This window comes from Pimephales promelas, chromosome 18, assembly GCF_988280905.1.
Source record: "Pimephales promelas chromosome 18, fPimPro1.hap1.1, whole genome shotgun sequence".
In the NCBI taxonomy this organism is placed as follows: domain Eukaryota; kingdom Metazoa; phylum Chordata; class Actinopteri; order Cypriniformes; family Leuciscidae; genus Pimephales; species Pimephales promelas.
In genome coordinates, this window is record NC_142786.1 from 28,581,449 (window position 1) to 28,593,826 (window position 12,378).

At 39.4% G+C, this 12,378-nt stretch overlaps 1 protein-coding gene across 2 annotated transcripts; it reads left to right on the forward strand.

Moving 5' to 3' along the window:
- Nucleotides 1–1,779: 1,779 nt before the first annotated feature.
- Nucleotides 1,780–9,610, forward strand: khdrbs1b (KH domain containing, RNA binding, signal transduction associated 1b). 2 transcript variants are annotated; one of them, XR_005623854.2, is made up of 10 exons: nucleotides 1,780–2,057; nucleotides 3,556–3,677; nucleotides 5,153–5,269; nucleotides 5,474–5,620; nucleotides 6,116–6,252; nucleotides 6,379–6,586; nucleotides 6,666–6,733; nucleotides 6,958–7,016; nucleotides 7,332–7,518; nucleotides 9,546–9,610. XR_005623854.2 is itself a non-coding variant. In XM_039680664.2 (9 exons), exons 1-9 carry the CDS (start codon nucleotides 1,964–1,966, stop codon nucleotides 7,436–7,438), a joined length of 1,059 nt encoding a protein of 352 aa, XP_039536598.1. In that variant the 5' UTR covers nucleotides 1,780–1,963; the 3' UTR covers nucleotides 7,439–8,042. The 2 variants fall into 2 exon arrangements, 1 of the variants encoding a protein (XP_039536598.1); XM_039680664.2 differs by lacking the exon at nucleotides 9,546–9,610 and having other exon boundaries at nucleotides 7,332–8,042.
- Nucleotides 9,611–12,378: the final 2,768 nt, after the last annotated feature.

A 12,378-nucleotide genomic window follows, 5' to 3' on the forward strand; every position in this document is an offset into this window, starting at 1 on the left:
GAAAGAAAAAAAAGCTAATGGTGAACAACCACATTCAACTGAGTGCTATCACTTACTAATTTGTTAATCAGTGTACTATAAAATTAATATTGTGTTAATAGTGTGTAACTCAATTATTTTGCCTGTGTACCACTGTATTGACATTGAAAGGTGCGTTCTCCTATAGATTTCAGTAACTTAAATCAAAACTTTCTTTGAATTGCACATCCTAAACATAATTGATGTGTCATTTGTCAGCAGAGCAGACGAGATTTGTTAAATGTGTTGCCACAGCTCATATAAAAAAATGGAAGTGTTTGTCTCAGGTCACAGGATGTTCTGTCACAAGTTTCTTGCTAACAGGTGCTTAGAAGATGATCATTTTTTTTTAAGCTAAAATAACTCTAAATTATCTTCAAATGCTTTTTTAAATTAAAGGATGTGACAGAAACATCAGGGAAATAAACTAACACTAAACAAAGTAAGTAAGTACGTAAAGTGGGCTCACCTATAAATATTTTGTCTTGCATGGGCCCTGAATTTAAACAACGGCCCTAGAAAAGAGAGAATGAGGCTATAAAGCTAAAAATATATATATATATAGAGAGAGAAATATATGCCAAGCTCAAAGGCCACAGCAGTCAGCAGCCACTTCTTTACGAGTTTGAATAGTCTGACATGCACAAACAGAGTGTGTTAACCTTGAGCGAGGCTGAGGGGAAAAGGGGAGCGGAGGTTGGTGGTAGTGGTGCTAAAGACCTAAGCAGGTGTGACAGTTCTGAAAGCTTTCACTGGACAAAAAGGTTTCACTGGCCTCCTAGCAATGCTGAGCCACGGCTGACCTCACTGCTCGCTAACACTGGCATTGAGAAACTGTGTTTACAGTAGAGAGAATGCTCAAGCCAATGAGTTTAATTGAAGGATGCCCTGAAAATAATAATAGTGTAATAGTGTACTGTAGACTTAAAATTTGATCAGGATTGGCTTGTAAATATAATGGATACATAAGTGTGTAAATCATGCTAAAATTACTATATTAGAAGTCATTCCTATATTATAATTTATTGTTCAATGGATAGGCAAATTGTTCATGTTTACAATTTTTCCCCACCACCAACCCCTGAATGTAATTCATTTTCCGTTTATATCCAGAGGGGGGCAGCAAACATTACATTATGTAGCGTGTGCGCTATCTCTTCCTAATTTACCACTTAGATGAGCCCAGAAGCTTATGCAAACCTTTGTGGATGTCTCTGAAAACCAGACAGCATAGCAGCATATTAATTCTTGCATAACAGCCTTACATTTAATGGAAGAACATGGATCATTTTCCTTGTCCAGAACCAGCACTAATATGTGTGTGTGTGTGTGTGTACATGTTTTTCTATCCTTAAACTTAAACCTGAATGCACACAAACTCATGACTCGTGTGACTGTGGGGACCTAAATTGAAGTTTTTCAGAATTATAATTTTTTTAAATGTAAAAATGCAGAATGTTTCTTGTGATGGGTAGGTTTGGGGATAGGGTTACAGTTTGTACGGTTTAAAAACCATTACGTCTATGGAGAGTCCCCACAAAGATAGTAAACCAGACGTGTGTGTGTTTCGATATTTTAGATTAGTATTATAATACTATTTATGTGTGTGTTTGTGAATTAATGAATAGGACAGACAACCTCTACCCAAAGCAAAATAAATTTGGAAGAGAGTGACATTCTAAAAACTTTCACATCAAAGTGGGCGGTTCCATACATCTAGTTTTGGTGACGTAATTTCCGCTCGTTCAAGTCATTTGCTCTCGTCTCGAGCTTTTGTTCATCTGTTTCCAGCCGCACCGCGGAGAACAGGAGCCATTACGACTCACTACGGTCTTCATCAGCAGTCACGCGTGTGTTCTCATTACCTCTTGCAGGACGTGGATACTAAAATAGTTTCACCGTCGGACGTTTGGTGTTTAAACCTTCATTTACTTACAAACTCAACATGGAGAGCGAGAACAAATACCTCCCGCAGCTGCTGGCGGAACGAGACACCCTGGACGCCTCGTTCACACACGCCACGAAACTTATATCCGCAGGTAAAAGCCAATTGTGAAAACGAAGGAGGGAGATATGCACTTGTTTTCTGGGTAACTTTTCGGTATGTTGATAAATAGCAGTTTTGTTTGGAGGGAAGCCACTTACACGACTGTAGTCGTTCGTGGGACGGAGGGCGACCGTTACAAAGTCTCGATTCAGTGCGCGAGGAGGGGGTTCGTGTACTTAGCTTGAACCAGGCACGTGCTGCCAAAGCCATTTTCGGCGTTTAGCTAATGATTTTTTGTCTCCCCGGAGGGGAAAACTCCACGTTTCCTGGATGATATCAGTTATTTGTATCATACTCCACTTTGCACGGTCGAAAGCCGTAATGCTGTATAGTTTTACCCCGTCATCCCCCGGGTAACATTCCCATTTCCGCTCGAGTACACTGTGTGAGCCGCGTGCTGGATTGGGTTTAACCGAACTGTAGCAGCTATAGCGTTACGTATTTATACAACTTAACGATAAGTTACCTAATAATCAGTCTTAATGTTTTTTTTTTAACCAATCATATTCAATGTAATAAAAAAAATACACAGTCGTGATTTAAGCGAGTCCTACTGCAATACAATTAAGGAAAAAAGTTTTACCTTACAGTATTGTTTGTTTGTTTGTTAGGAGGGGTCTGTATCTAATGGGCCAACGTGGCGTTTTTTGTAGCTACGTTACACATCGAGTCCCAGCCTGCATGCGCTTATCGTGGTTTGACTAAACTGGAAAATCTGGAAAGCTTTAGATGAAATCGTCCAAGCCCCGATCAAATTAAATTGAAGACGGCTGAAAATCTTAAGTTTTAGATTTGTCGTTGTAATAAAAACATGTTCCGGACCATATGTGCCTTCAGTGTGGGAAGTGTTACATCTGGAGATGAAATGGATTTTTTTGTTATTGTAGGAAATGTCTTTTCCTGGCCTCGTTTCACCACGTCTTATATCATCAGTGTAGTGGGAGTTTAACTGTATCTTGTGGTTTATATCAGCAGATCGGTTCCATAAGTTACATTTACAGAGGCGTGTAAATGTGCAGTGTTTAGCATCAGACTTGCATTGAAAAGTCACCTAGTGAATCTGAGTCTATTGATTGCTTTGTCTTTGAGGCAAACACTGTTCTTAGCAACCTGAAAAGCACTTAAGTCTCAGGCATACATTTGCCATATAAGTAAAATGACCTAGAGAATATTTCAGGCCTATAAAATTGTAATCATTATCCTGCATGTTATGAGGAGAAACGTCATAAATATGTATATTATCAGTGAATATATATGATTCATGCATTTATTAGGGTTTTAATCTTAAAAAGAAAGGGCAAAACTGCCTTTTGTCGATTTTAACTGCGATAAGTTTCTGACCTTGTCTAATGTAGAAGTCAAGAAATGTGTAAATGTCTTTAGTGGAATCAGTTTGAAAATGTATTTTAGTTGATTGGTAGTGGTAGTTTTAGTATTTGCATTTTAAATGTTCAAATCTCATGCCTAAAAATGTTTCTTGTGCTTTTTAGAAATTGAAAGGGTCCAAAATGGGGAGACCGAGAAAGACTCAGAAAGCTACCTGGACCTCTTTACGACGAAAAACATCAAACTGAAGGAAAGGGTTCTCATACCTGTCAAGCAGTACCCTAAGGTGAGTGTCATTTTGGTACTATTTAGGAACATGTTTCCTCTGCTGATTTACTCCTTTACATGTGTGCTGCTTCCGATCTGGTGTTGAAGGAATGTGTAACACCTCAGTAATCGCAAGCAAAGGTCACCTGAGGATTCTTGGGTGGTATTCGATTTGTGCAAACATTTGAGACCAAGTAGAAATTGTTTATAGAATTTAATTAGTTTTGAAAAGTTATTAGTCTACAATCACCAGGGATGCATTTTAACAAATTTGCAAACCTTTGATTAGATAAACTTGCCTTGATTGCCAAAACCTGTTAAAGGCCTGTAATTTGTCATGAACGGGCTTAAGATATTTTCAAAATGCATGTTTCTTTGTGCATGTCCTGTGATAGCTTTGCTGCCAGAGGCGATCGGACCGTTTGTTTGAGTCCTCTGATGTTTTAGAGTGCATGGCACTGTTTTACTTTGATCTTCTGTGTTTAAAGTTTGCTTGCCAGATCAGTTGTCTAGCTGGATTTTTATTTTTTTGTTCCACCTTTTCAGAGTTTAATCTTTTGCCCTTTTTTGTTAAGTATTATGTGTGTATGTGAAATAGGCGTGACTGGTCATGGTGCTTAATTGTTACGATCTGTTAAGCCGCGTTTCCACCGCAATTACCAGAAACTATTTGTCCAAGGAACTTTTTTCCTAGGAACTTTTTTTGCCCCAGATCGCTTGCTTACTGCGTTTACACCGCCGACTAAAGTACTGGTCCAAGGTGGGAAGATAGTGATGTTGAACTGCGTGCGACTGCTCTTCCCAGTCTGCACGTTTGTTTTGATTGCAAAATGGCAGAAAAGAGATGAGCATCCAACGCGTATTCAGAAAGCTCGTAATGCTAGATATAAAAGTAGACGTTTGTTATCAGTGGACATTGACTGTGAGATGGATGGGACGAGCGTGCGCCATCGGGCGGAAAGAACAAGTGGTAAGAACCAATCAGCATGTTCAGTGCACAAGTCCCACCCCAAAAGTTCCTGAACTCTGAAAAAGTACTACCTCGCCAGCAGGGACTTTCTGTGGGGGAAATTTTTACCCGGAAATTCGTTTAGACCCTGGTTCCTGCGGTGTAAACACACCGAGTACCATCTCGCGGCTTTAGATCTTTGATTTGTGACCTTTTGTAACACACCCGACAGCTGCACATCTTACTGCTGTTAAATATTTGACTTTCCCCTTTCTTTTTGTAGAGTGGCACTTGGTTTTTTTTTCCCCCTCGTATTTCAGTTGTGTCCAAGTTCACAGACTGCCTAATGTTACCACTTGCTTTGGTGTCGAGGAGAGCATAACTCCAGCCTTTGATCTGTTTGCATTTCATTTAATCTTGTCCTGTTCAGGAAGATTACACTTGAGTTATCAGTCCTTGAAAACAAGTACAGGCAGGCTAAGTTGAGAGCTGTAGATTTCTTCAAAAGCTGTGGGTTTAATATTTAATTTTGTTGCTTTGTGCAGTTTAACTTTGTTGGAAAGATCCTTGGACCACAGGGGAACACCATCAAGAGACTGCAGGAGGAGACGGGCGCTAAGATCTCTGTGCTGGGGAAAGGATCCATGAGGGACAAAACCAAGGTAAAATGCAATAGAGGTTATTTTTAAAAGCATGAATGATTGCTGCAAGAAACTTTTTTCTTAGGTAGCTTTAAACTTGAAAAAATTAAAAGGATGGTTTTAGGCTATTTGATTCATGTTTTGGTTCTCTAGCTGTGTGTGAGTGAAGGATAAGTGACACAACAGGTAAATTGGATCTGCTGAACTTATTTCTGTGTTGTTCAGGAGGATGAATTGAGAAACAGTGGAGAGCCGAAGTATGCACACTTGTCCATGGAGCTTCATGTGTTCATCGAGGTGTTTGCTCCTGTTCCTGAGGCGTACATGCGCATGGCTCATGCCATGGAGGAGATCAAAAAGTTCTTGTTCCCTGTAAGTACTGAAATACGCTCTGGATTCAAGAAAGGCAGCCCAGAGATGTTTTGCAGTGAAGTGCTAATAATGTTTTGTCTAAGTTTCTTTGTTTATAGTGCTGTGATTTATCAATTCCAAACGGGCAATTGTTAGTCCAAAACGCCTGCATTGTTAGATTGTAACTCTACTTGCTTTGCCCGTGGCGGCAGATTAATATTTAATCGGATATCAGTTGTTTTTGTGCTCACTCCTGTGGCTGGATTGAGTGACTGAAAGGTTTTCCTAAATGTTTCCCCTTTGAGAACAAACTTCTATACCCTGTTCTAATGGCCTCATGTGAGCTATGAAAGTTTGTTTCTGAAGGCATAATGCTGGTTCTTCATTGTTAAGAGATATAGTTGTTGTCCAACTCTATAAGCATCGGATTTTGTAGAAACCATTATTTGCATCTGAGATGGATGTTCTTGTCGATTGTCTGTGTTGGCATGTTAGTGAGCTGTGCCTGTCTCACAGGACATGATGGATGACATTTGCCAGGAGCAGTTCATGGAGATGAAGTATCTAAATGGGGGTCAGGAACATGGGGGAAGAGGCCGAGGAGGGCCACCCATCAGAGGCCGTGGAGGTCTTCCTCCTCCTGGGGCACCCAGGTAACATACACCTATTTAATATTCATTGTGATCGTTAGTTTGAGCTGCTAAATATACATTTAATGCAATGAACTTCCATTTTGTAGTTTTAGGTGAGTAGACGATTAACACTTTTTACCCTTGCAGGGGTCGTGGTATGCCCCCACGTGGAGGTGGCCGTGGTGGTCCCCCACGAGGTGGAGCCACAAGGGGAGCTCCTGCAGGTCGAGGTGGACCATCAGCCCAGCCGCCTAGAGGTGCAGCTTCCAACCGTGCCCGTCCACCCGCCCAGGCTCAGCGGATGCCCCCTCCAACAGCACCGCACCCTCCGGCCCAAGAGTCGTATGAAGACTATGTATGTTTATTTTTTAGAAAATATATCTTTTTATGTAAGTTTTGCTGCTGTGGACTGATTGTATTTTCCATGTCCTCAGTCTTATGACGAGAGCTACACAGAGCCAGGCTATGAATCCTATGACAGCTACTACACCCAGCCACAAGCGTACGTTGATTGAAAACATATTATTACTGCTGGTTTGGGATTTAGAATATCCAAGTTTCCTCAAAGATTAACTCTGCTTATATTTATTGGGGTTTATGGAGGCTTTTTGGAAACATCCCAGTGTCTTAAAAGCACAATGTGCTTGGCCTAGGATGTTATTTTTGGAAATTCAGGCCAGTTTCTCGTTTAAGAGTTAGTTTGAACGGTGTTTGTTCTTTTTCCAGAGAACCAGAGTACTATGATTATGGACACGGAGAGACACAAGAGGGGTATGAAAACTACGGTAAGAATTTTGCTTTTGAATTTTTGTCACTCTGCAGGGTCAATTAAGTTGTTCTCCCTCATTTTCTGTTGATAATAGTTTCATTTTCAACATTTATTGTAGTTAATGAAAGGGTGAGATTTTGTTTTAGCTATTACAATTGATAATGCTAATGTAACGGAACAGTTACCTTTTAAATTGAAATAATTCCTGTGAATTTGAGTTTAAAACCAATCAAACACAGACATGCATGTGAACTCCGTTATTTAAACATTTTGGTATGCTATTGTTTGCTTGCTTTCTTTCTTACCTTTTTGCACTTGTTTGCTCCTGTAGCTCAAGATGACTGGAACGGGACACAGCGTGCTGTTGGTGGTGGAAAAGCTCCCACTCAGAGACCGACTAAGCCTGGATTCAGGGAAGCCCCTTATGGACGATACTAAGTCTGACTAGCGGAAAGTCACCCAACGCGTCGCCATAACTGTCTCCCATGGCAGCTCACACTTTAAGCTACCCGACAAAAGTAATTGTCTGTTTTTTTGTTTTGTTTTTCTTTTCTTTTTTTTTCTCGTTTTGTGTTTTTTACTCCGGACTTTACAGAAACTTGACGGAACGGCATTCGAATGCCTCAAGAATCGATATAACTTTTAGAAGGGATTAAAGTTTAAACATTGCTGTTTTTTATTTGTTTTTGCAAATATCTTTTCCTCTGCTCATACCTACCCTTGCTTTTTTGCATTTGTCGATGGTAAAAGTTTGTCAAGTGATTGGAAAAAGTATTTAGTTGAAAGGTAATCCCTAACAACTGTAAAGCCACTTTTTGTGTCTCAGGACAGCACTTTAATTTGTGTTACCTTAAAAACTCTGCTGAGGTGCAGTTGCAGATTCCCATGTAGGCTACATTTCAAAATTCTGTTTAATACTAGCATATCAAATAAACCCTAAACTTAATGTCTGTTTTGTAATAAGGAATATAAATTACTGAAAGTCAAAATGTCTTTAATGTTATTTCCAACAGCCATTGATTATTCATCTTTTGATTTTAAATAGTCTTAAAAGCTGTAAATGTAGATTTAGGCCTCAATATTTTTCCTTGTATTTTAGAGTTTTGAAATATAGCCCAATTAGACGCTGTTGAGATGGAATGTCCTCAAATCCTTAATTTGTTAAAATAAGATGTTACTCTTTAAAACTCTTCTGTAGAATAACCCATGTTTGGCTACTTAAGTAAAAAAAAATAAAAAAATAATCAAAAGTCAGATTATCATGGATGCCACCATGCTATATAAACTGCATGCAAAAACTGCTTTTAAAAAAAGGATTTGGACAGCAATCTCCACAAGGGTCATCTCTTTCTTATGTAAAGGGATACTGCAGCTAAAACCGACTATTGTATATAATTTAAAAAAGGAAAAAGAAAAAAAAAAAACAACTCCCATCCAAACTGTACTTTACTGCCATTTAGTATTTGTATCCTCTCCATAAAATGCAGAATGACATGTGTAAGCTTGCCTAAATAGGTAACTAAATCTGTCCAAAACATGTTTTGCAGCAGTTGTCAATAAAGCCTAGATTGTTTTTTATGAAACTTTAACCTGGTTTATTTTTCTTTGTCTTCATAAAATCTGAAATGGCCTTTTTAAATAGTTCATAACCTTCGGTTCCAACCATTCTTCCTCTTCAAAAACAGATTTTAAATTTAAAACAATGCATGTAGTCTGAAGACGTAAACTACACTAAAGGAGTCTGTTTAAAGTGTTTGATCTGACAATTAAAAGCACACCTTTAATGTTTCTCTCTCTTTTTATACTTAAAAAGGACCCTAGAGGTAAGACCTGTGCTCTTTAAAATAACCTGGATAGCTTCCTAATGTCTGTAGAGAGAACTAAAGCATTCGATGCTTGGGTATGTATTAAACTTTTCTTGAATGACATTCTATTTTTGGTCTCTCTCAGATTGGGAAATGTATTAAAGCCTGAAATAATTTGAATTTAAAAGTTAAGCTTGCAGGGGCCATATTTGTCAAGTCTGATGCAAAGACACGTTGGCTGCTTTTAGTAAAGAGGGCAGGAGAGGACTGTTAAACTTAAGTGCAGCATTGTAAAGGTAACCCTAACCCTAAAGTTGTGAGTAATGTTACATTTATACATTAAAAGTATTTGGTGACGGCGTGCAATGATTTAAAAATATTCAGTCGTTTAAAAATATAAAAGTAAAGTGGAAAAAAAAAATATACAAACACGCAGTAATAGATTTTGCTTATAATAATATTTGTGTACTAATATTCTAGAGCAGAATTGTAATGCAACTCATGCTAAAAGTGCTCAGTGTCAAATCTAGATCCATCTATGTTTGTAATGCTGCTCCTGTTTTTTTCTTTTGCGATTTGTTTAACGTATTGAAAAACTCAATGTCTTACCTGAAAATGTTACCTGGGAAAGCTTGAGTTGCATGACTCAATCTTGGAAGATTGCATGAGTTTATTCAATACAATATAGTTTATCGTCGTGATGTTTGGTTGTTCGCTCATTGTGTTCTCTCTTCCCTCAGGTTGTGATGCCTGTAAATTCCTGGAAATGGAAAGTTTAAACGAGAGTATCAGACCTCTCCCCAGGTCAGTTATCCTTTCTTTATCCTTTTCTCTTTAGTTTTGGTCCATTCCCATTCTGATGAGTCAAAGCTTTCCAAATCTGCATGTTCTGCAAGAAGTCCTAAATGGTACAAAGTTGCACTGCCCTAATGGGCTTGCTTCAGGTTTCCACTATATACTCAGCTCAGTAATTACTGGTAGCTTCAGTGGCCTAATGTGATTGTGATATCATACGAGATGAATCAGATGTGTGTGTGTGCTCCCTCTTTTGGTCACCTGCTGATGGACTTGTAATTCTCCTACAGGAAAAGACAAGTGTTTGTTTGCAGTGTAAGAGCAATCTTACCTTTGAACACGAGCAGTCGTTATGGAACCATGGACGGTCTGACTGGACAGCTTCTGAATGGGGTGGAATGGCAAAAATCGATGGTCCTGTCAGCTAAAGTTTAAACCAGCAGCCTCTTAAAAGGGTTACTCTTGAGGTCTGGTGCTGTGCATGTCTGCTCTCCAGTGGTTATGAAAGTCATTTCTCTGTACTGAAAAGTTTTACTGTTCACCTCAAGTGCTTTCTAAGCACACTTAACTTAAAATTTTCATCTTTAAATTGACCTCTTCTGCTCATGTTGGCCAAGAAATCATTTTAACAAGCTCGAAAAATTCTGTCCGTGCTCTCTGAACGTCTACCTCAGACAATCCTCCAGTGCTTTATTCTGCAGGACAAGCATGTCTTCCCCAGTTCTTTGCTCAGAGGAACGTACATGCTAATTTAGAGTTGTCCAGCCCCTATCTCTTAGCAAAGATTTGTCCTTTAATTGCCATGGTAATTTTTGTCTTCCTCTTGAGTAGATATGTTTGAATGGGTTTAAGCTGCCGGAACTGTCTTTTCTATCATGAACCAAACGCAAAAATCTCCAGGGGGCTCGCAACATAGTAAGTTGATCTAAATCATACTAACATTGTTACCTTAAGTTCTGGATAAAGGTCTTTCTTGCCCCAATTGGGAGCTCTCCATAAATTCAGCTTTTTTCTAATCCTTGCTGTGCAGAGTCTGAATTCAGCACTGCATGTATATGTGTCACTGTCAGTGTGTATTGCTGTAGCTTTCATCTTTTGCTCATTTTCACCTCAGCACACGTACGATTCGAGCCCGTCATTCTGACCAATTACTGCTGATGACAGTGTGTCCGTCCCCCGCGGAGCCGCCACTGGTTGCCGACTGGCTAACAGGACTAATGCCTTATTGCATTAGAGACAAATCTGTCCTCTGCACAGATTTTAATAAGCATCAGCCACTGCTCAAGTGGTGTCGAACAATGGGTCCACGTGGTTAGGAGGTTGACCGATGTTTATGCAGGCTTCACCGTAATGAGAAATCGCAAAAGCAGATAATGGAAATATTTATTTTCTGGACAGATGCTAGGGGTTAAAGAACACAGTCTCAAGAAGGGAATTTTCAACCCAACGGTGTGCACTAAATGTGTCTGTTTACGGTCATATCTGTTTGCGTACGTGACTTGCTGCTTGGGAAAGGTGCAACGCATGTGTTGTGTTCTGAAACAACACATTGTGCATACTGAAAAAGAAAGCATGGCTTTACGAATGCAAATGAAATGCTCACACCAATGTCTGTCTGTCGTCTTGCATGGCTATTTTGTTGATTTTACACCTAACCAGTGCACACACTCCAGGGAGTCAGGGTTTTGAGTGCATGGGGAGGAGTTGTGATGGTTTCTGGCTCGTGTCCTGGAGAACCATGGCTGCTGGCCACCTCCTTCAGTGTCAAATGCTGGTAATAACTTAGCCTCCTAAAGGTCTCTCTCAATGTGCTTTGATGAACATAAATGAAATCCATCCATGTGGAATCTGGCTTGAGTAATCCGTAGCCCTCCAGGACAAAGAGTTGGACACCTCCACCTGTCACTAAATATTCCATTGCATGTTTTCCAGCATCCACATTAGCAGACACACCTAAAACAATGTCAGCAAACCATGGGAATATCTTGGGACTAGTGATGAAATTGATTAGAGATGAGTGCCAGGAGTCTGTATTCTTTTGCTTTCTTAAGGAGATTGACGAGCCTGTATTTCAATGCATCTAAACTGGATTTAAGCTTATTGAAGTGCTTGTCTTTCCGCATAGCTGTTGGCCTTATTTCTGTAGAAGAAAACTAATGCCTTTGGGGCTGTGAAACCTTTCGGTCACTTAGGGGAGCGGACAGAATTTTTCACTATTGAAAGTTATTCAAACTTTTTTGGAAGTTGGTGTATCGAAGTGCACGTACAGCCTGCAAATGATTACGTATGACTAAAAAAGTGAATTCCTAAGATCCTTGCATATGTTTTTATCTCTTTTGTAATGTCAAAAATAACAAATAAATATATTCTAGACCTGGCTCCTGTGTCTTTCAAAGCTTGTCTTCATGTTTCTTGATAGCTCGATTAGCTTGTTCTCCTCAGGGTTCTGGCCTGAATAAATGGATGCAAATCTGACCATGTTCAATGGTAATTTTAATATCTTGTTTGTAATCGGGACATGTTTTTGACAGTTTCCTGCATGCAGCAACTTTGAGTGATATTAAATCATTTTATCGTGTAATAAGTGTAGTTCAAACAGTGAAGCAAAGCAATGCGCTCAGTCAACTCTGTAAGAAACGATTCTAATTTGTTATGCCATTTAGCTTTTAAATGTTTCAATTTGGAAGTCAGTGGCTGTCTTTGTCTTTAGCCCTAAAACCTTAAACCTTGCTCTTGGAGACCCACTGTCTATGGGATTGAATGAGTGCGCTCTGATAT